We start from the raw sequence: 22,794 nt of genomic DNA, 5'->3' as shown, positions 1-22,794 counted from the left end.
TATATATATATATAGTTTAATGTATCGAATACAAAAAGTCACCTTACTCACCGCTCATATTCGCACCCGCCATTATTCCAGTTACACCGCTGAAAAGCACGCCGAAGACGCTCGCAAAATCCGTCAATGTCCCGCTGCTTGAATAATCGGCGCTGTAATTCGTATAGAGATTGTTGTAGAGCGTAGAAGACAGAAGACCTGTGTAACTTCCATTCACGTGGTCCGTTGCATTCTGCACCAACATGTTCGCGTCCGGTATCGGTATCTGATCGAAGGAGTAAGTTTGATCGGTTACATCCAATTAGTTACAGCTCAATTGCGATTATACCAAATGATTAGATTTACGACAAAAAATTTACATGTTTCAGATACATGTATAAAATTACATTTACCTCCATAGCGCCTTGCGCCAAGAAACTGATGAAAACACTGATTAGACAGATACAAACGACCGCCAAGATCGCGACGCTGGTTTTCGCGAACATTGCGGCTCCGATTAGACAAACCAGAAGATTGGCGGTGTTCAATAGAGAACAGTATAAAAATCTCCACCACCGGCCATCTGGTATGAGTCCACTCGTGCCGCTCAGGTAACCAGATGGCCCGAAGTTCTCAACCAAACCCTCAGCGCAGCCGGAAATGCAAAGCGCGCTGGAGACTATATTGGCCATAAAAAAGAGAGTGCCGATGGAACCGCCAAATTCAGGTCCTAACGTGCGGCTGATCATAACTGCATATTGATTAATCGGAAAAATTCTTTTTAAAATGTCCGATAAATTTCACGCTCTTAATTATCAATATAAAAAATTCATATTTCTACGATTTCCTATTGAGCTTCTCAATTATTGCACCAGCATGATGATACATGAAACATGAGCAAGACATGGATAATAAAGCAAATCAATCCACTGATAAGCTATCTCGAAATGACAAACTGGTGTAGCTTTATTTCTACCAGATAAAAAATATAGGTTGAATGGTGTTCATTTGATGGAAATAATATACAGCTGTTGCTGTGTTGCTTGATAAAATAAGGATACAATAAGCACCGCCGCCTTCCACTGCGCCGTTGGTCGATATAGCGCAAACAGATGCGACCGTGAATAATAAAATACCATATGCAATTATAAATTGCGTCAGAGTAACGAGTAATCCTGCATTGCCGACGATATATCCTGCAAAAAATTAATAATTTCAGCCGGTACTACAGAATACAAGACTTTCATCCCAGAGAGCACGATGAATTCTTCAAATGTTCCTAAAATGTTCTTCTTTCCTGAATTGTAATTTTGAATTGTTATTCTTAATAGAAAAATATTATATAATATAAAAATGATCCTGGAAATCACTTGCATCATGATTGGAATTCCTAAGAATTTCCCGAAGTATTTATATAGAATGACTTTGTGTCGATGGATATTTATTTTAAGAAAAATAGTATTTATGAACAAAAAGAGGAATACAAAATATCCAATAAATATTGAGAATCGATATCTTCAGATATTCATCTTTCTCTATCTCTCTCTCTTTCTTTCTAATTCTATATATATTCTATAAAATGAATTCTCCATGGCTGATATTCATAGCCGGATCTTATATACAAGACCGTCTTAAGTTCATCTTCAGATGCTGTACGACTTATTTTGTTAGTTACGAAACATCTGAACTTTAAACAGTTTTAAACATAAGAACATAAAGATAAGAACATAAGATCTAACTACGAATACCGACCTATAAACTTTTCCATTCACCTCTGTGCTATCTGGGATGTGAACTGTTACTCACCCATTCGTATAAAAACTAAGGCACTGAACATAGACAATGTGACCGGACTGAAGACGCCAGCGAAGGTTCCTAATGTACGAGTGCTATCTATACCCAGATTGCCAAACTCGACGTAGCCGTCTCCTTCCGGATGTTGCATTCTCCTGGTCTTGAAGATATTGCTTAATCGTTGAAACATACTTCTGCCATGAATCAACGGGGCTTTTTCGCTTGTGATCCTGACTTGTACAGGCTCCGTATTAGTGGAGCCAACTTCCGACGCTATCATCTCGATATTGCTAAACAAACAATATTCCCATATACCTCAGATGAAGTTATTTCAGGCGAGCCGAGAGAGAATCGTTCTTTGTGTTTCGCGATCTGACACGTTCGTAACAATGACGCAACGCCTGGGTTTACGTAGGTGTCAAACATTAGCACACGGAAGCAAGCGGAAACAAATGGACGATTCGATGAGAGACAGATTCGATCAACTCTCGAACACTCACCTAGGCCTTCCTCGTGCGCATTGGAAAATACAAAACGGTATATATAATCGAGTTAGAGTCGTGGGAGATGATGTCATGCGTTGAACGTCAACACTCTAATGTTAGCGTTCAGTTCTCATTGCCCGCGTCGAGATACGCGTTATAACACGCGCGCTCGACCAATCAAACGCACGTTCCCCTCGACGCGCCCGCTAACGCTGAGGCACGTCACTCGCAGCGCCCTAAGATTCGGAGATTCACCGATATTAAACTCACACTCGTTCGAACGACAACACATCTCTCGGTTTGAGGTTAATAAACCTGCGCGCGTTACCAGGAAACGCTCTTTCCCTTATCGCATAGTCTACTTTTTCTCAAGACTGCAACTTATCGTACACGACGTGTGCTAAACCAGGTTGGCAAACGTGTACGGAGAATTCCCTAAGATTTGTAACCATATTCAGCCCATAGACGTAATTCAGCCAGTTGATTTGATTCGAAAGTTCCCCACCAGATAACGCGTCGTAAACTTTGCGAAACATGGCGTCTTTTCGGATCCGAATGTTGATACGGTAAGATAAGAATTGGTTGTTCTCCGTATTTCAAATTTCGTATCCAATCGCTCTGTATTTATAGTAATTAACAAACTTTGTATTCGTGTATTTACCTCGTGCGTTATCGATTCGGAGAATATGTTCCAGAACTCTCGTTACAGGTTCGGTAAGGGTCGCCGCCGAACTTTTTAACGATCGTAACCAACGATCGAAACGTCTTGATGTAGAAATTTATCGATGCAGTGTGTACCGCTTATTGCGTCTCTTGGCGCATATACATTTGAATTTGGTTTGTATTAGTCTTATCTTATCATTAGTTTAATTCTTCATAATTGTATAAGAAACTAATAAGTTATAAGAAAAAATCATTATCTACCGTTATCTCTGTTTGCTTTATTTCGAGTCTCCATTCGGGCGTTTCAATTTATTCTATTTTATAAATCGGATACATTATCAATTTGTGATTCTTCGTAACAGAAATGTTTCCAATCCTCACCAGGTTCCTCTTCTTTCTGTAGCTCGATGGGAAGAAGTTCTTTATCTTCAACTTTCTATTGCGCAGAAAATAAATAAAATATCAAATGTATGATAAAATTAATAACAGCTGATAATTATCATTCGTTCATACTTTCATTTGTAGTTTTTCTCTACTGATCAACAGTTCCAATTCTTTCTCTTTTTGACGTATACTTTGTTCTTCGCAAATCTAAAATTTACATATCCGATATAAGAAAAAGAAAATATTTTGTATAAGTTAACACTTATTTATAAGATTCTGGTAAATTTTATGTGATCTTATATTTTTCGCATATTTTCTATATAACGTTGCAAAAAAAGATTTCTGTGTTCCAGAATTAACTGACTTTGAAATTGAGTAACCAATGGCCCAGGTACTCTACAGGATCAGCCGGTTTCGTTGCTATGATTTCGCGAAGAGCTTCGATCAAAGGTTTGCTGAGAACACGTTTTAAATAAAGACTGCTCTGTGACAAGTGCGCGTCCAACAATGAATCGCCGGATATACTGGAATCAGTTGAGTCATTGCTTTTGCTGACTTGATTCTTCGCTCGCCACAGATCTCGTAAGTTCCCAATGTCGTTGTCATCGAAATACAAAGCTTTCAAAAGCCTATGGAAGTAAAAACAATTAAACAAACCTGAAAAACAATATAAAAGCAGTCTGTATGTGAATTTTTATTTTGTTGTTTGAAATTGAAGAAAATTTACTTGTTACAAATCCAAATAGAGAAAATGTCAAATTATGAACATAGGTAATTTTTTAATTAAAAAAAAAATTATATTTTTGCAAAAATCAATTGAACATTTTTACATAAAAATATAATTAATTATACACTATTATAAAAAGAAAGTTAATTACATATTTTTACATAAAAATATAATTAATATTTATTTTCAAGAAATTAACAAGAAACATTTCAAGGTTGTTTATTGATATTAAATTAGTAACTTGCAATATTTTTATCAAATTGCAATTTTCACTGATATAAAAATTCGAGATTCATGTTACTAAAACTAACCTGACATACTCATCCGTGAGATCGGTATTAATCAACTTTTTCACGAGATCTTCACTCAGACCCTTCATCCGTAAAAATTCCACGATATTTTTATCCGCTTCGTTTGCATCGAATTTCTCTACTTCCTCAATCACACGCATCTTCTCTACCGATTTGCCCGCCTGCTTTCTTTCATCTTGCTCATGAAAATTTGCATCTCCTCTTTGTCGTTCCTCTGAAATCGTGTCATCGTTAACTTCCTGCATCTTTAATCTTTTTTTAGCGATCTCCTTAACATTCTAAGCTGCACGAAAAAAATTTTTCCTTTGTCGTAGCAGATTGTTTATCACTATAGTGATATCGAAAAAATTGTTACGCGGAAAAAAATAATTTTGCTATCACAACAAAACGTCATACGGCAATAAAATTTAGTTGGCACAATTGGCGGCAGTTGATACTCTTAACAAATCTTTTTGCCGTCCAAACAAATCTCGCCGTGCTAACAAAAACTTTTTCTCCCGGCGCAAAGCTCCTATTTAATCGCCAACTTCTCACATCATTTCGCAGCGATCGATCGACGTGACTATGACGAGATTATAGAACGGACGTTCTCTCAAGGTGAACCTTGAACATAATTTGACGAATCGAATATCGAGGGAAGGAGCGAATAAAAAAAGGATCGACCGATAGCTTCCGCTCTCCGAGACTTCACGACGAAGTTCCACGCGCTCGCTGAAGCGCGGCTTTTCCTCGCTCGCTCGCTCGCGCGATCGCTCAAAAAATTCGCGTGGGTTAACGCGGTGAGGCCTTCGCGGCGTTTAACGAACGGATGGATCTTCCTGCACTTAAATTTGCATACCGAGCCATTTACCGTCGTACGTGTCGACGGAGTCGCGCTCCCCGGTGTGCGGCGGCAGTCCGGATTTTCTGTCCGCGCGATTACGTAAGAATTAGCGCAACGCGTGCACCCCGGCAGCGCGCGATGTGGAGCGGAGCGGTGCCTTGCTTTTCGCGCCGGGTCTTCGCAATTTATTATACACACGCTCGCGCGTTTATGTATTTTAATGCAACGACCTCCTGCCATTTTGCTCGCGACGCCCGCGTCCAAACGGACGCGCGTCGCTAATCGAACCGCTCGTAAGACCGACGTAGCAGGCCCGCGTTGTCGTTGCTTTTTAGGACACGTTCGCAGCGATATACTTTTCGCGGAAAACAATACGAGCGATCTTAAACAGACAACTCGCGGAGATACGAGTACGTCGAGCGTGAGGTTTCCTTGGAACATCGCGTTAACACGACAGACTGGCGCGCGTTTGAGCGCGTTAATATTGCTTTCGCAGCCGATAATTTTTCGCCTTTCTAAAACTGGAAGCCGTACACAACGAACTTAAATTTGTAACTGGTTGCCGCAGAGTTTTGTCGTTGAAATAAGAATGAAAACCGGAAAATTTAAATATCGCTTTAAGATATCGTGTTTGTAACTACATATTATTTGAAATTGAAGATAATTTACAAATCTGCTACAAATCCAAGCGGAAAAAAATATCAAATTACGAACATAGGAAATGTTTAAGTAAAAAACTCAAAATTTATTATTTACGTTTATGAAAAAATTAGTTGAACGTTTTTACATAAAAATAAAATTAATTATATACTGATATATAAGAGGATAATTAATTGTATACTTTTATATAAAAATATAATTTAAAATTTCATTTTGATATAAATTCGAAAATATTTTTGCCTTTATGTAAAAAAAAATTGTAAATATTTGCATACGTAAACAATTAATAAAGAAAAACAAATTGCGTTCCTAATGCGATCTGAAACTTGTAGTCAAAAAATGTGTTGCAACCTTTTGTGACTGGCCGTACATAACTGATGGTTTCGTCGTCCGAATTGATCGATCCCCGTATTACTTTCTCGAATTATTTAAGAAGGTTTAATGTATCAGGGCACATTACCATTACCAAATTCCATCGTCAGCGAGAACAAAGGCCTCGCTTTCTAACGAGGTTTAACTGTTGTTGATCTATCGAGCACTTGAGCCAAACCGATGAAAATGGGTCATCTCGTAAGCTGCTCCTATTAAAGTATCTCGCGGCGCTTCATAATTCGATTGAGAAAAGCGCGCGCGCGATGAGGAAATCTTATTTCCAGCAATTTTCACTGCACCAGCAAGGGGGAAACAGCTAATTGTGGATTTCCCTGGAGAGATAATTTGCAATTTCGAAAGGAATTCGTAATGGCGAGAGTAATTAATTGTTTCTCTCTAATTAACGTTAGCGCGTATAAACACACGGAAACGCGCGTTTTTCGCAAGCAGAACGGACGTGCCATTCGTCAGACGTGTAATATGAATCTTTCCGTCTTATTTGTCGACAAGGTCACATTTTTAGGTCAGGTTAAGTCAGATGATTAAAGGGACAAAGGGATTCCGTGCGACAAACTTTCCGTATCAATCGCGGCATCGAGATCATTCCGTAATTATTTTCAATAGGCAGTCTCATTGCGCCTCTGCTCTTGAAAGCCGGCTCCATTATGCTCACGTACAATGCTCGAATTATGGCGTAATAAAGTTTAATGATTTCAAAAGATTCACAGATCCTCGCTGTCTCAAACTGGCCGACTCGAGCGCAGATACGCGAGGACGCGTCGCGTATGTACGCGTATTTATTTCGCAAATCATACTTCGAAAATCATTCGATGTCGCATGAGACTCTCCTTCGCGTTTTTAGAACTCGAATCGAAATTTTGATGCTCCTTTGATGTTTTTAAAGATAGTTTGCGCCTACTTAGATGGCCTATAGATTAATAAAATTTTAATTTACCAAGAATATCATAATCTTTTTAGAAGATTCTTAATCTTGCTTTGATTGAATTTGTATTGATGTAAGTATTACTTGCACTTAATTCCAAAATTTTCTAAGAATATTATAATATTCTTATTTATATATGAGAATATCTATTAGTGATTTAAGACTTTATCATATACTGACTCTTTTTAACTTTTCTCTTGAACCTATAATTCTCCAAATTGAATTTTAATGCTACTTTTAACAACCTATTTTGACGTTAAAAAACAGCGAAAATGGAAATTTAAGACATCATCAGGGTCAAAATAGACGTATTATATTATATTATTATACACAGAAAAATATTACTTGTGCTGCGAAGAAAAGCAAGTACTCGAATAATTGCTTTTCTTCGAAGTATAAATAATAATTTTCTCTGTGTAGAATTGAAGTTGAACTTATTTTGCCATCTTAGCTCCTATGTTGTAACTTAAAGGTTTAATAACGGGCCGAAATTTCGACTCGTCAAGTCTCTTCGGCTTTATCCGCTTAACTAGCTTTGCACATCTAACGGGAGTATCGCAAACGAACTTAGCGTGAAGTTGCGCGATACGGGCTATCTTATCAGTTTCGCGATGCGATCGGTATAAAATTCAGCCGAGATACGAGCATTCGGGACAGGATAAGTCGTGTGATAATTTTTCATACCTTGGCAATGATTGTCGCATACCGTCGGATCGAGCTCGCGACTTGAAAAACCGGAGACTTGCTTGCTTTTGCGGCGGCCGCGATTAATTGCGAATTAATTCGCAAGTCGCAATACGGGACCTCGAAAGTTTTTCATTGACGTGCAAATCGTGCTCATAACGCTTAACCTGGCGATGTCACGTCGCCGTCATCGATCGAAATACACTCTTTCGAGATATCTCGCGTTTATTGAGACGCCGGAGGTTTTTATTTTACAAAAAATGCACGCGATAATTGCGGAATGAATATAAGAAGGAAAAAAGGAGAGATTATAGACGCAAGGTTTCCGCTAGCCGTCCGCGTATTTCCATGTTTTATTGAGTCGATAAACAGTTGCATCACGCGGAAAAAATAGCAAGCGCTACTTTCAGCGCGCGTTATCGTTGAACTTTTATCCTGAAATATGCCTGCGTCGCATTAAATATTCCTCCGGTGCGAAAATCCCGACGAGGTTTCCACGAGGGTTTCAAGTTGTAAAACGTAAAATACGGCTGTGCGCGCTTTTGCCGCGGCGAACCCGCGTCTTTTCTTGTGCAACTTTCCAAGCGAGTTCCACTGACGCCTACCTACGCGACATAAACATGCGTCCTGCGCTTAGAAGTGCGCGGGCCTGCATTCAGTCGGCATTAGTCAGCGCCGGTAGCGTTGCGATTTATTAAACGAACTTTCGATACCAAGAATACCGCGGCTTTTGCCGGCATTCGCGCATTCCTCCCGTAAAGCTCGAGTTTGCTCGTAAAACCTCATCGAACTCGCGTCTCGCTTCGCGACTCGCAAATGCGCGCGCACACCGTAAGACATCCTTCTTATTATTAATTTCCACTAATTAACGACGTCTCACGAAACGTCTTACGAAATGTCTTACGCTTCCGAAATCTGTCGCGGAAACCCCCCCTCCCCCAAGTCGAAAATCGCATCGCTCGAATACAAACGCGGCCGCGCGCACGACCCCCGGCAGTTCAAACGTCCCGCGCGGCTCTCAGCCAATCGCGCTCGCCGCTGAGCGTGGCGCGAAACTCGCACGAGGCGCGGAGACGGCCGAAGGACCGCGACAGCGGCCGAACTTGAGCGCGACGGCCCGCAGTCGGCCGGCGTGGCTCGCGGTGATAGGGTGAGAAATTTTGCGTCGCTCGCTCGCACGCAACGCACGTCGAATTTCGATTCGCGCGTGTCGCCGGCCGCGCGATCAATTTTGTGAAAGTGTATCGCGCCGAGGCCGGACTTCTGCGTCTTCGACCTACGTCTTACGATGGTCTGACCCATCGGAACGGACAGACGGAGAGACGCACTTACGTAAGTAAGAACCACCCCTTACCCGCGTATTTGCGCGTCGAAATCGCGAATCTCCTGCGCGACATGCCCGTCGCGATCCGATCAATCATCAGCGGTCTCACGGACGAATCGTTACCGTCGGCGAGGCGTCATTTGCACACGCGAGCTCTCGAGCTCTTACGTAAGCTCACGCCGCTACGCTTTCGGAGAACGAAGCAAATATTTGTTGACGTTTTTTTTTTTGATATTGAAGACGAGAGAGAGAGAGAGAGGCGAACGTGGCCGTGTTTAGATTTGTATAACCGCCGTAATCCGCGCGATAACGCGCCGCAAGTCACGCGCGCGCGATTGCACTCGGTGACACCGGCGGGGCGACGTGTAATCGCCACGACTCACCGTCGACATCGTCATGCCTAAAAATTGCCCCCGAGATAATGCGAGTCCGATTGTAAGACGCGAATAATTTCGCTAATACCCCCTTCGATCGGTGACGCGCTTAATTGCCGCGCCGCGACGTTCCGCCGCGGCTCGCGCGTCGTTCCCTCCCGCGACGGCGCCGACGGCTACGAGAGAAGCGCGGATCCTTGGCCCGTTTCGTCCGGTAATAAAGTTATTAATGATCCATACCCCGCGCTAGTCACAGACCGCGGCACACGCGATGTAATCTATTCGGCGGCGGTGAAATGATCCTCTAATCTACAAAATCTACTTTCCCGATCCTTCCCTCTCTCCGCTCCCTCCCCCCCCCCCTCCTTAGGATCCTCCCCGTCGAGGCTAGTCGCGCGAGGGGATTCTATTTTCGGGCGGGCTTTCTCGCGCATTCGAAAGCACGAGCGAGAAGCCCGCGCTGAGAAACTTAAGAAGCCTGCGATCGGCCTCGTCGCGGCGAATTTTTGACGGCTGTGATTTTTAGAAATGAGCCGGGCCGCGCGCGCGCTAATTGATACTCGTTCTTAATGACCGTCCGATACGAAACGCGCGTCAGCGGCGCCGCGTATCGCGAAAATTCGCGAGGAAACGCCGAGAGCTCGCGGCATTATCGGCGGTCACGCTTCTTGTCTTTCGTTCGTTCGTTCCTTGGCGTTCGTAAAAAATTCTATCGACGGGAGATAAAAAATGAAATTTTTATTGAACCTCCCGTTGGTGAGATTATCTTATCTGCGCGTTATACGTCGAGGAATCTAATGCGGCTGAGAAAGTCGAATATTGATTCTGCGTATCCGAGGTTGCAAGGAGAGAAAAATGCGAGAAGTACTTCAAGTCGCATCGACGATTTCTCTTTCACCCCGGGAATACTCACTTGGGATCATTTAAATCCCAATTAAAAGTCGCTGTTATTAGCAAAATATAACATATTATCGATTGCCCTGTGATTTCTTATTTAGAGAGATTATAAATCTACTCGCTAATTTAGAGGCATTATAGATCTACTCACTAATTTTTAAGAAAAACGAAGAGGAGGCAAGAAAATATTAAAAAAACAGAATCAAATTCTCGTAATCGTTTACTCGTGAAAAAACTTGGAAAAAAAATAAGGTGACTATTTCCGGGTTAATAGCGATCGAACGATAGTAAGGCTCTTTTAAAAATTGAAATCAGATAAATATAATAAAGACAATGAGAGCCGGGGGGTGTAATTTGCTTGTATACTTTACAATATATCTCCTTATCAAAAAAATCACTATATTCTAATTGAAAGTATTTATCATCGTTTTTCCTGTCTCGTCAGGTTTCTTAAATGATCCTATACCAATAACATGTCACGATCAGTATCAAAATTAATTATTGCGACATAGATTTTTAACTTTGGAGAAAAGACGTATATTTTTTGATGTTTTTTATATTGAATTCATTTAATCGTATGTCGTATCCGAAAATAATATATATAATATAAATAATCGTATCCGAAAATTTTCGAAGCGTTTGGCCAACATGTATCACCCAAAATTACTCGCCCCTTCAATGTCTCACATGTTGAATTTCATCGAACCACATACGAAATATATAACTGCATTATCTTGCATAACCGAATATACGTAACCGAATTTGTATTTTATCTGATAAATGCCCCGAGTGTATTGACTTGTTTCATAATTCAGCAAGTTCTTTCAAGCATAGCCCTCTCGTCATATTAGGATAGGATGTTCACGCTTCCTTAATTTGTATTTTATAATTATTTTTGTGGTACTTTCTGAAAATTATTTCCGTCTACTCTCTTCTTATTAACCCGTTGATAAATAAAGATGGAATGAAGCATAAAATGAATTTTCCTTGGCGATCCTGAAAGTAATCTACTAATCCCGGAAGAGCGGACATCAAATTATCTATAAATGTTATCTGTGCATCCGTCAGCAAGTTCAAAGTTCCTACGCTTCTATTCATTACATTTTACGATTGATCTTTATATGAATAATATCAGCCGAGGATGACCACAAGAAGTGATTGAAACGTTCCGACTGACGTTTTACTGATTCTTACCCGCGTATACTTTATATCGTAAAATACAAGCAAGTTACAGAAAGCACTGCCGTTCGTCCGCCTTTATTATAGATCTGAAAAGCTCGGGAATCCGCCGGATAAACCCGTTTCGCCAGTTACTCGTTGAGATTCAGAACGGAGACGCTTTTTTCTCGCATGCGTTAACGGTCGCAGCGCGCGTTGATTCCGCAGTCCGAGACAAAAGAAGAGGAGAGCGCGTCGTCGCGACCTCCTCCGGAGAGGAATCATCATCGCGCCGACGTCTCTTCGCGTGATACAATTCCGTTAAATTTCCCGAGATCCAAAAATATCGCCGTTGAAGTGGAGCGACCGCGAGAACCTGGGTCGTAGCCAGAAAATCGCCGTGTTTACGCGTGCGGCGCGATAATCGACTTTCTTGCTTTAAACAAAGGCTTTTCCCGCGCTTCGTCGACTTTGTTTCGAGCGCGCGTATCGATACTTTTCGTTCGCTCACGAGAGTGTGAGAAGATACGGATAAATGAGTCACTTTTAATTTGAGTACAATGTTCGAAAGCGTCTTGATTACAGCATACGAAGACGTCATTTCGTTATTTCAAGATGTAAACGTAATTGCTAGGCTCGTTCGTTTTCCTCTTGGCGAAGATAAAAATGAAGAAGACTCAGCGTTTCGAAACCGTAGTCGATGGCTACACGGAAGAAGCTCAGTTCCTGCAAATAAATAGGGACCGGATGAAAAACTGTACGATAAGAAATGAAATTTCGGTCGCGCAAGAAATGAAATTTCGGTCACGCGAGAATTTTTGTTACTCTGTGATTGGGAACATTCGTCCGAACGTTCAGCTGTATTAAAATTCGGTCGAGAGAGTAATTGGCTGAGTAGAAACTTCCTACATGAATCTTTCTGTAACCGTTTCACCTGCACACACCACGAACCCCGAGATAATTATCGGATACTCTGTATATATTCGTTCATCTCTATTGTCAGGCCCATGTCTCCAACTCTCTAACCGCATCACGACGCGTCGATGACGTCTTCGGTGACGGATGAAAATAAGATAAGTTGCATTGTTGCGTGCTCGCTTGAGCCGATACGCCGTGAATCATCCGGCCAAACTTAGACGCCGCGTGTCAATTAAACCAGCTGGCAATTAAACGGCACGTTGATCGTTAATTGTCAGCTACGCGCTCTCCCATGAGCTTGAATTCGTCGAGGGAATCGTCAACACGAAAAATTATTTCGCACTCATCGTGATACGAAACATCGCCGTTTGCTTATCTATCTGCTTAGGTGCGGCCGACGGATGCGGATTTCGAGGCGATATCCGTCTCGCGAACTTCATGCGAAAGTGCAACCCTCCTCGTCGTCGGCTTGATCGAGAGATCGATATTCATTCGCGTCATCGCGCGGTTTAGCAATTAAACGAAGCGCTTGCGCCAGTAAAATGTCTCTCGTCAGCAGCGAGATTAGATTAAGTTCCCTTTGCGTAATCGTCTTCGCTGCGATGGGAATTCGCGAACACCTCGGCCACTTCTATGGGGATCATACAAGCCGAAAGAATTGAGCCGAGAGGCTCGGCTGGAGAAACGTTTGACGAATGTTTGCGCATCTCTGTTCGACGGGGAAGTTCTAATCGTTTCCTTGTCACGCCCGAGTGACTAGTAGTGCTCGTTAGTGCCCTCCTATTATGTTCGTTACGTTCGCGACGGTCGCTTCTCTCTCAGGTGATATGTGTCGGCGCTTATTGTGAAACGGCGGGTACATAAAAGCACCGGTTAAGACGACGTATGTTAACTCGGCACACAAAGAGGTTCCTTTTGCCGGCGACAGCGGTGAGTTGCGAAACTCGTGCACTCGGCGTGTGCGTCACACAATCGTCGCGATCGATCGGACGATCGATCGATCGTCCGTCTTTCGACCCGTCTGACGAGCGTTAATCTCCGCGCGAGGAAATATATACCAAACGTCCCAGACCTATCACCTTTCGTCCGCATATCCTTTGTTGCCAGTTCGAAGTCGACACTCGCGCCAACTTGAAGAGTCTAATGCTTTTGCGAAGTAGAGACCACCGAGTCCCGTATTGGCGGCCGTTACTTAAGATACTTAAATTTAGGCTGTTAATAATCATTACTTGAAACGAGACATTCAGATTTTAGAATATAGATCCGCGTTAATAATCGTTGCTTGAAACCTGTCAGATGCTTCGATTTCAGCTTAGAGTTAGATGCGAGTCCTTCAGCGGGATTGCAAACTTAACGTGCCACATATTTTCGGCATTAAATTATTCAACTGAAAAACTCACACGTAATTCTAAATTTAAATCTGAATATCCCGAGACAAGTGAGTTTCATATAACGACCGTTAATATGGATCTAAGCCTCAGAAATCTTTTTCATCGTAGGTCATTCTTCCTTTTTTCTCCCCTCTCCGATGCTCGCTCCTAGACGTACACTATTACACTTTTTGCGCACACCTCTTCCGCGCCGTGAAAGATTTGCATTCGCGGGCGATTCGCGCTCGAGCGGCTGTCGCGTTCGTTCGATAGGTAGATTAGCATAAAACCTTCAAGCGCGTATTTTGCGTTACGTCGTTCGCACGTGTGCGTCGTTCATTCGTTCGTCGTCGCGAAACGGAATACACGAAACATATGCGGGACTCGCGATACCGCGCACGCACATATATCATGCGTATGATTTTCGAGCGGCGCGCTGATGAAAACAGGGCGCGCTGAGCTAATTGAGCTAATTGCGTTTGTTAGACCACTATTTGCACACGCTGAGCCGCGCGATGCGCTTTAGTACGCGAGCGAGCGAGCGAGCGAACGAGCGTTCTTCTCGTCTGACTCGCCTCGTCTTTGCACAGCGTGCGAAAAGAGATTTCTCTCGTAGTGTATCGGCTTCTCTTTACATTTAAACGCAAAAAGTAGCTTACATCACGATTGTACGACAACGATATTAATTTATTTTTTGCCTCCGAGTGCCGCGAGTGACGTCGATACGGCTACGTGCACGCGCGTGCCTCGAACAACGAAGACGAGGTAGTATCAGGCAAAGAACTCTGCGAAAGTTCGTCAGATTGTCAGCGATACTCTCTCTCTCTCTCTCTCTCATTAGTAATAACAAAATTGTGCATGCTATGTTCAGTCGAGATATCTACTGTTTCATTGTCCACGTCTTCCTACCTTTCGGGGCGATTATCTAATCCCGAGTCTGAGGAAATGATTCACCTTTCGTGCCAATGAAATCACGCGCGATCCGACGAGCTTGTGCAAGTCTCCGATATGTGCGTGCGATCGGCGACGATCGAAGACGTCGGCGGCTGAATGGTTAATCAATCGGATCGCGTAATTGAAGGGAGGAACGCAAGAAACGCGCGTACGAATTATACAAACATCGCGGCACAGCTGTGCAGCGTAATCAGCCTGTCCTGTTAACCGGGTTAATCGCGCCGGCCAACACGATGTGTGTGCCCATGGGTCTGTTTAGCCGCGGGGTTACAAGATTAATCCGGAGGTCACACCACGTGCGGCGGTGTCGGAGTGCACGGCCGTCATCGGTTCTGCATTGCGAGCTCGATTTAAAACGACAATTGTCGCGACGGCGTGCTCTCCTTCGCCGTCGTCGTCCTTTTCGTCCTTGCCAACGAACGATCGCGCTTAATACCTGCGGTGAAATTAGCTTGCAGATCGCGAGGAGGAGCGCGCGCGTGGGAGGTGAGTTATGACGAGAAATCGATGACCGAGGCGTCCCCCGCAACGTCCGTTTCGTCATTCCGTGGCACCGATCGAAATACACGCGCCCCTGTGAATCATGTCGACGAGGACCAGGCGGCCCAGCATATCGATCTACGATTACCCGGAACACCTGAACCCCTTCAACGACGACATAACGAACTCGCAGCCGCCGATATACCGCGAGGGTAAGACGCCCAAGGAACCCAGGAATAAGTTCTGGACGTTCGGCAGAAGCCGCAAGAAACGCTCCCACAGCTTCTCAATCAAGTCTACTTGGTGAGTGTTTCCTTTTTTTCTCTATAGGGTTTTAACCTTCTGATAGTAAGATGGGGTTAGATTGACCTCACAGCTTCGTTTATTTTACAGCGTGCGTTGTTTTCCTTCTTAAGGAATGTTTCATGTTATTATTTTTATTTTCATTTGGTACACTGAACACACGGAAAATGAATAAAACAGAGCATGAAGTCAGATCCGACTTCTTCTCGGATACGTTGAAAATCCACCTTGCCATTAGAGAGTTAACAGACATTATAAGGAAATATGATCGTATAGCTCGTAGTAGACTACACGGTAAAAATAACTTCATTAATATAATACTGAATTTTCTGTTGCCTGTAGGTCTATTATAAAACAATTCTCATGTAACAGGTTATATATATCTAAAATGTCATTCGTTATACGGTACAGGTGTTAGTATAAAATTGCAGTTTACGTAAAACTGCAAGTCATATTCTTGTATTGCTTTGTAAGCTACGATTTTATGATTTATTCAGAAATTTTTTTTAAATTGCAGCATAAATATTCAGACATATATTCTCGATCTGGTTAATAGACATATTTCTCGTCATCGAGTTTTCATCCGGTTCTCACATTCAATTATATGAAGTGAGATTATATTTCCGTTGATATTGAAGATTGAGAATCGCGGAGATTAAAGACTGGAACTCTCGACTGACAGTCAAGATAAAACGAGCTAAAGTCTAAATTGAAGTGGATTTGTTGAATCTTAATATCTAATTCTCGGTCTCTGATACGGGTTTAACGAGCCAAGCCCGTATAACGATCGCTTTTATTCCTTCAAGTTTCCGAATTCCGGAATTGTCGGATACCCGGTGACTTAACTTTTGAAATAAGCATATGCTGCGAAATTTCAAGAGGAAACACTAGCTTTTCGCTCGCGAAGTTGAGACGTTAGCGTTACCGAGTTGAATGAGTCGGCGAATATAAATAAACAACACGTGGGGAATCGGAAGAAAGCTTTCACACGATAGGTGTAAACATGAATGTGTGCAAATGAAAGCCAATATATGATTCGAAGCGAGGGTTCATTAAACTTGCATTCTCGTAAGAGAGTTAGATTATCACTAGCACTGGCATTTGGCTAAAGTCCAAACGACGTATGCACTCTACAACGTATCAAGATATCAGCAATAACTGAGCTTTTTGTTAGTATCGTTATTTTCACATTCGAAAGCCGTGTTTCGATATCACAGATAATAACGAGAGCTTTTCAGGAAATTCCAGAGTCGATCGTCTCTTTCTCTCTTTACTCTGAGACGTCCTAAAAATGTTAACAATCTTGTTCCTAAGAAAGTCTACACTGAGTGAAAAAAATATTAAAAAATTAAAAAATATTTATTCGCGTTGGGTGCTAATGATATATTTCTTCAAATCTATAAATTGTTTTATTTAAATAGAACAAACAATTGCTTTCATGCAAAGCCATAGATTTAAATAAATATATTTTATTTAAGAAAATTATATTTTATATACATTTTTTCTCAGTGTAAAAAAAATATATATATATATATTATTATTACAAATAAAGATGTTATTAATGCCTATCAAATAAATATTTTCTTACTTTTTAGATACTTTTCTCTCACATAAGTAATATATAAGTAAAAATGAATCTACATCCTGAGAATCTTTGCGGAGTAACGCGAGAAGAAGATCGCTGATTTCGATATTAGGCGCGATTACATCGCGCAAAAGTCGTGCTGCATTTTTGCGAAAAGCCTGTACTTCGTACAGGTACTCTCGTGTTCACGTGCCTAAAAATACTTTCATTAGAAACAACGAATGTTCTGGTCTGATTGGCAATCGGAATATCCGAAGAACCGGGAGAGACTCGCTGAAGGATCCGCGTACGCGAGCACGATCGTCAAAGTTTGTCGAAAGTTCGAATTAACCAGAAGCTTAAGAGCACATAGACCGGCGAGCAGAACGCTTCAAATTATCGGTCATGCCTCGTCGGCGAAGTGGAAGTGATATTAAGTGGAATGAGGATGACTATAATCGGCGCTTTTAACAGCCACGAATGCAGAGGACGTTTCCGCGCGCGCGCGATGGCATTTCAGGATTTTAGCTTCTTCTCGTGGAGTTTCGCCGAGAGAAAAAATGGTTAATCTCATGAAGAATTGCAGTTATTTTCGGTGCCAACTACACAGTAATGAATTTTGTGTCACAAACGGTTCGCCCCCAATTTTAAATTACTTTAACGAAGTGAATATGTTAAAAAGTAATATATTAATAAAGTGATTACATTAATCTAACATATTTGTGAACTTTTTAATATATTCTCCCTGCTAAGAAATACAAAAATTTTGGTGGATCGTTTGTAACGGAGAATTTTTTATTGCGTATATCTACTTGTTCTAACGAAAAATGGTAGCAGCGATCTACATGTAAGGTTCTCTCTAAATTTCTTAGAGAGGAATCTTATTCAGACTAAGTGAAAAGGTGGCGGTATTTTCAGTCAAAGCGATGCCGAAAATACGTCACTCGAAATCACAAGAGTGATGTTTCACTCAAGCTCAAAATGGATTCTGACTCGGTAGGAGTGAAAAGTCACTCGAATTCGAGTAACTCAGTTGTTATTCCACTTTTGACCGGTGAAATTTTACTTCATGAAATTTACGCATGCAGAGGACAATATAGTAATACAGGTGATAATTATACGAGTTTTATATGTAGATTTAATGTATATAATTTAATAAACTATTTTATAATTATTAAAACTATATCTAAATAATTACGATAACTATAACTATCGATAAACTATAATTTATGCGGTTAAACTATATCATTCAGTTTTAATTACAGTTTCTAAGAAGTAGTTCGTTAAGATAGTTGTGTGCATTAATCCTACGTACAAATCTCGTATAGTTGTCACTTTTATAATTACCACGACTACATAGAAAAAAATTAGTTTTAAATCAAGAATAGATATTCTCACATGAAGAATATTATGGTCTTGTTAGAAGATTTAAGAATATTATAATCTTGTTAGGAGATTGTTTAGTCTTGAATTAAGTTCAAATAATATTTACATCAATATAAATTCGATCAAATCAAGACTGAAAATCTCCTGAGAAGATTATAATATTCTTGCTCATATATGAGAATATCTATTCTTGATTTAAGACTAATTTTATTCCATGTATGTATTTTTTTCTGAGTGTAGAGTTTATTATCGTTAACTAACTATGAAACTATTAACTAACTATGATAACACTTACTAAAACTGTTCTTCCGATTGCAATTCTCTCGAATTGCATAATTATAATCACAAATACTAAAAACGCTTTTTTCTCAGTGTTCTTTCTCGTTTGTATTTTTGCTCTTTAGTTTTACTCGTTCTCGCGCGGCGAGCCGATCCAACTTCGTCCGCCACCGTTCTCCGGATCCACACTCGATTCTCCCCACGTACCGTAGCGATGCATAAAATAAGAATTCGCTCGTGATGTCATAGGTCGGCCGCGCGTATACGCGACGCGCTACGCGATGATTTTCGCGATTATTTTTAAACTCGTGAATAGGCAAGCGACGTAACGAGCCGCTCGGTTTTGTTTTACCTCGGCTTAATTCCCGCCGACCGACCTGATCGAGGCAAGACGTTTAGGAATAACAAATAATGCGACGTGAGTTCGCGAGTGATTACGTGCTATCTATGACCTCTCTCCGGCGTGTCCCAAGTGTGTCAAACATTGCGAACTCGCAATCTCGTCATCCTCGCGTGCGCATAAGTGCCGCGTGGAGATCCGTTAAGAAGCTGACGCGAAACTCGCGACACGATTGTTACTTGCCGCCTAATAATGGAATCAGAGTGTCGCTGAATGAATGACATAACGGTCACGCATTAATCCGAAATCCGGAGTGCGCGCGTCGCTCGCTCGGGTCGTTACGGGCCGAGTGAGTGATAGCGTTGAACCACTGATAGCGAACTCACGATTCGACTGAATATTGGCATTTGTGTTTAGGAATGGGCTGTTCGGTAAGCGCAAGGAAAACGTGGAACCGAACGAAAAGAGGTCGACGATCACAACAGGTATGATTTTTCACTCTCGGTTGGTCGGACCTAATTTAATCTCATGAAATTATTCGAGATTACGCGTTGCAAAACTGTGATTTTCTCGAAAATATCTATTTAAGAGATCTTGCAAATAAACACTCTTCGTCCTTATTACGTATCGTGAATCTAAAGAATGTCGTATCAGCGTTTACGTAATCGGCGTCGCACTTCAGCGAGTGAAAATAAAATCGCCACTTATCGCATGCCACAGTATCGACGACGTACAAGAGAGAGCCTTATGACAGACCGATAGCACCTGCACGCTTGTCCAAGGACCAGCAGGAGTTCGACGAGGCGCTGGGCACCTTAGCGAGGAGAAGGAAGTATACGTTAGACAACAATGCCTCGAGATACAACTCGAGTTCGACGGTGAACGGTGATCCCGCCAGGATCTACGATGGAAGCCCGCAGGACACCACGACGTCCATCATGGGCGATCTCACCCCGAAGCCGCCGGCCAGAAGGTGAACGTCACAAACAATAAAGCCGACGAGCTAAAATTATTTACTAATCTGATGTTTTCCATGTTGAACTTCATCGGGCCACATACGAAAGAAGATACAACTGCTTTAACCAAATTTGTCTTTTATCTAACAAATATTCCGGGTCTATTGATTTCTTTCATAATTTTCGTCGCAAGTTCGTCCAATATGTATTTTCTCACTCAAATTAGGATCTTGACGCTATCTTAGTTTGTATTTTAAGTATATTTTTTAAATTATTTTGACTTTGCGATACTTTCTGAAGACTACTTCCGCCCATTCTTTTCGCCTATCAAATAGTACTAACTCGTTAAGAAATGAAATGAAATCATAACGTACATAACGTAGTGTTATTCAAGCATTCTAAATTATAATTCAGTTAGCAGCCTGTAGATCTCAGAATTTAATCTAGAAGAAGACTGAGGCCGTACAGATTTTAGGATCAGAAAATTAGGGTGTTCAAAGCGATGGAGTTCCTTATCGAAACAGCGACCTTGCGAATCAGACCGAAGATTTCTTCGACAATTTAATTGCTCCTTTTCCAGATTCGGACAGGTGAGTCCGAGACCGACGGACAAAATACCGCCGTTGAATTTCGAGGACAAGCAGTCCAAGGAGAACGGAAACATCAGCTTTCGCGACCAAACGGAAGGAACGCCAATTCCACCCTTGTAAGTTCTCACGCTCGTCTTGTTTGTCCCGCAACAGTAATAATCTCCCATTGCAAGATGTCGAAGTGCAACATTTGAATATTTGGTTGAAGCGACCGAGTCTTCTTTCCTGAGACTTCACCGATTTCTTTCTTCTTAGGCGAAGGTTCGGCAACAGATCGTCGCAAAGACTGAACGCAGGCGCGTCGGACTTGGACGAGGAGGCCCACCGATCCGGCGACGTGACTCTGAGGGACGAGAATGAGAACGTTCCCGAGGATTACGTCTTCAAGAGATTCAGCCAGGACGCGGTGAGGAGGTCCAACTTGTCTATCAATAGCTGCGTCTCCGTTACCAGTACGGCGAGCACGTACGGACGCAAAAAACGGAGAGCGCCGCAACCGCCGCAACGGAAGGAGCCGCAATTGGAGACTCCTCAGGTACGTGTAGATCATTTGGCCGGCGATTACGTTGATATTTGAGATACGTTTTTGCACCTCGCATCGTTATAACGCTTTCGCAGGAGAGCGACGCGCAAGCCGCGGCCGAGGCCACTAATGTCCCGCTGCAGATAGTCGAGCCCATCGATATCGCCCGAGTGACGGAGAACATCGACGAGATGGTGAAGAAGAACTGCGATTTGAAGGGAGATAAAACCGTGAACGAGGACACACCGCGGCAGGAGGGCGAGCAGACGGAATCACTGCTTCGAAAAATCAGTGAGAACACATTGTCCGTCGCGCAGAGCGTTGCGACGGACAAGAGCGACGACGTGAAAGAGAGAGAGGACTCGGAGGAGAAGGTTGCCCGGAGCGCCGATGAGACGTCCGAGAAAATCGAGACGAAGGCGGAGAAGTCGCCCGAAGCCGAAGAGGGCCTCGCCGAGAAGCGGGACGATCCCGTCGACGTGGAGTATCACAGAACGTCGCAGGAGAAGATCGAGATCATCAAGGACACGAGCGAGGAGGAGGTCTGCCTCAGGAGAGGAGCCGGCTCGTCCAGCACGCTCTCCCGCAGCGACAGCTTCTCCGTGAAAGAGGAGATCGAGAAGATCGAGAGGCAGATCAAGGCCCTGGAGAGCAAGAACGAGCGCAAGGAGCCCGAGCGAGCGGAGGAAGACGGCGCGCTAACGAGCCCGAGAATGTCCATACAGGCGAATCGACGGCACTTCTTCGAGAACATGGTGACGACCGGGCAGTCCGACAGCGTGAAGATCGAGTTCAAGGAGCTGCCGCGCGAGCAGAAGGACATCCACGTGGTCAGAGTGACGGACAAGCCGCTGCCGGCGCCCCGGGAGCCGGTGAAGGTGATCGAGCTGCACATCTCGGAGCCGATCAAGCAGAAGCCCGAGCTGCTGAGCGAGGTGAACCCCATACCGAAGCCCAGGCGACACAGCGCGCTCAGTCTGAACGACGTGTCCGAGCCCAGGCGCTCGAGGGATGACGAGAGTCCCGAGGAGGACGGCAAGAGGGGGAAATCTTTCTGAAGAAGAGGAGAACGCACAAGATCTGTCTACGACGGATCACCCGGTGCAATCCTAACGTTTCCTCGATTTCTCGACGCGCCCTACTCCGAACGTAATATCACGTTTAGCTCGATGCAACGAGAGGCTCGAAAGGGTGTTACCACGGGCGAGGCGTCGCACGATGTTGCACGGTACACTGTTCTGTATCGTGCGCCTCCGTCCGACTTTCACGCTAAATCGCGCAATGGTTTCATACTAACGACGCGCCGTGCGTCTCTGCGACGAATAGAATTCGCGAGGGAATTCTAGCATTTTTCTTTTTACCGCGCGCCGCACGATCATACACGGTCGTCATCTTCGTTTGAAGATCGTGGATGGTTCCACCGCAGAGAAATGCTTAGATATAATTTTCATTATTATTTATTGATACGAGAAATAAAGTCTAAAGTCTATCGGAGAGATATCCTGTGAATAGGGGTGATCCTGTGCTACGAATTATATTCGAGACACGGTGGA

At 42.9% G+C, this 22,794-nt stretch overlaps 3 protein-coding genes and 1 long non-coding RNA gene across 8 annotated transcripts in view; 2 read left to right on the top strand and 2 right to left on the bottom strand.

Annotated features, from left to right (window-relative positions):
* The window catches only part of LOC106743135 (solute carrier family 12 member 9), a 6,985-nt gene extending 3,981 nt beyond the window's left edge, over nucleotides 1–3,004 (bottom strand). Inside the window, exons 1-5 of one of the 2 annotated variants that reach the window (XM_014616681.1) lie at nucleotides 2,920–3,004; nucleotides 1,786–2,063; nucleotides 1,041–1,175; nucleotides 393–730; nucleotides 52–265 (exon numbers count right to left, since the gene is read on the bottom strand). In XM_014616681.1, the coding sequence (XP_014472167.1) occupies nucleotides 52–265; nucleotides 393–730; nucleotides 1,041–1,175; nucleotides 1,786–2,053 (955 nt within the window). In that variant the 5' untranslated portion in view covers nucleotides 2,054–2,063; nucleotides 2,920–3,004. Of the gene's footprint in view, nucleotides 1–51; nucleotides 266–392; nucleotides 731–1,040; nucleotides 1,176–1,785; nucleotides 2,064–2,273; nucleotides 2,620–2,919 lie in introns of those variants that run through there. The other variant, XM_014616680.1, reaches the window with a different exon arrangement.
* On the top strand, nucleotides 2,772–3,741 carry LOC106743144. The gene is made up of 3 exons (XR_001374321.1): nucleotides 2,772–2,824; nucleotides 2,968–3,095; nucleotides 3,659–3,741. It is a non-coding gene; the product is annotated as an uncharacterized LOC106743144 (long non-coding RNA).
* LOC106743143 lies at nucleotides 3,199–9,810 on the bottom strand. Of its 3 annotated transcripts, none has more exons than XM_014616694.1 (5): nucleotides 9,764–9,810; nucleotides 4,344–4,557; nucleotides 3,670–3,934; nucleotides 3,435–3,512; nucleotides 3,199–3,357 (listed from the first exon to the last, which is right to left on the bottom strand). In XM_014616694.1, exons 2-5 carry the CDS (start codon nucleotides 4,481–4,483, stop codon nucleotides 3,241–3,243), a joined length of 600 nt encoding a protein of 199 aa, XP_014472180.1. In that variant the 5' UTR covers nucleotides 4,484–4,557; nucleotides 9,764–9,810; the 3' UTR covers nucleotides 3,199–3,240. The 3 variants fall into 3 exon arrangements, with proteins under 3 accessions (XP_014472180.1, XP_014472181.1, XP_014472179.1); XM_014616695.1 differs by lacking the exon at nucleotides 9,764–9,810 and adding an exon at nucleotides 4,878–4,946; XM_014616693.1 differs by lacking the exon at nucleotides 9,764–9,810 and having other exon boundaries at nucleotides 4,344–4,743.
* On the top strand, nucleotides 8,931–22,735 carry LOC106743139. 2 transcript variants are annotated; one of them, XM_014616685.1, is made up of 7 exons: nucleotides 8,931–9,157; nucleotides 15,272–15,603; nucleotides 19,590–19,657; nucleotides 19,893–20,145; nucleotides 20,709–20,834; nucleotides 20,974–21,253; nucleotides 21,337–22,735. In XM_014616685.1, the coding sequence occupies exons 2-7, from the start codon at nucleotides 15,404–15,406 to the stop codon at nucleotides 22,297–22,299; spliced, it is 1,890 nt and encodes a 629-aa protein (XP_014472171.1). In that variant the 5' UTR covers nucleotides 8,931–9,157; nucleotides 15,272–15,403; the 3' UTR covers nucleotides 22,300–22,735. The 2 variants fall into 2 exon arrangements, with proteins under 2 accessions (XP_014472171.1, XP_014472172.1); XM_014616686.1 differs by lacking the exon at nucleotides 8,931–9,157 and adding an exon at nucleotides 14,452–14,631.
* The last annotated feature ends 59 nt before the right edge of the window (nucleotides 22,736–22,794 follow it).

The sequence above is a fragment of the Dinoponera quadriceps genome, unplaced genomic scaffold (assembly GCF_001313825.1).
Source record: "Dinoponera quadriceps isolate SergipeBrazil2010 unplaced genomic scaffold, ASM131382v1 scaffold942, whole genome shotgun sequence".
Taxonomy (NCBI): domain Eukaryota; kingdom Metazoa; phylum Arthropoda; class Insecta; order Hymenoptera; family Formicidae; genus Dinoponera; species Dinoponera quadriceps.
The sequence above is the reverse complement of the archived record's forward strand: the minus strand, read 5'-3'. Positions and strand labels throughout refer to the sequence as shown.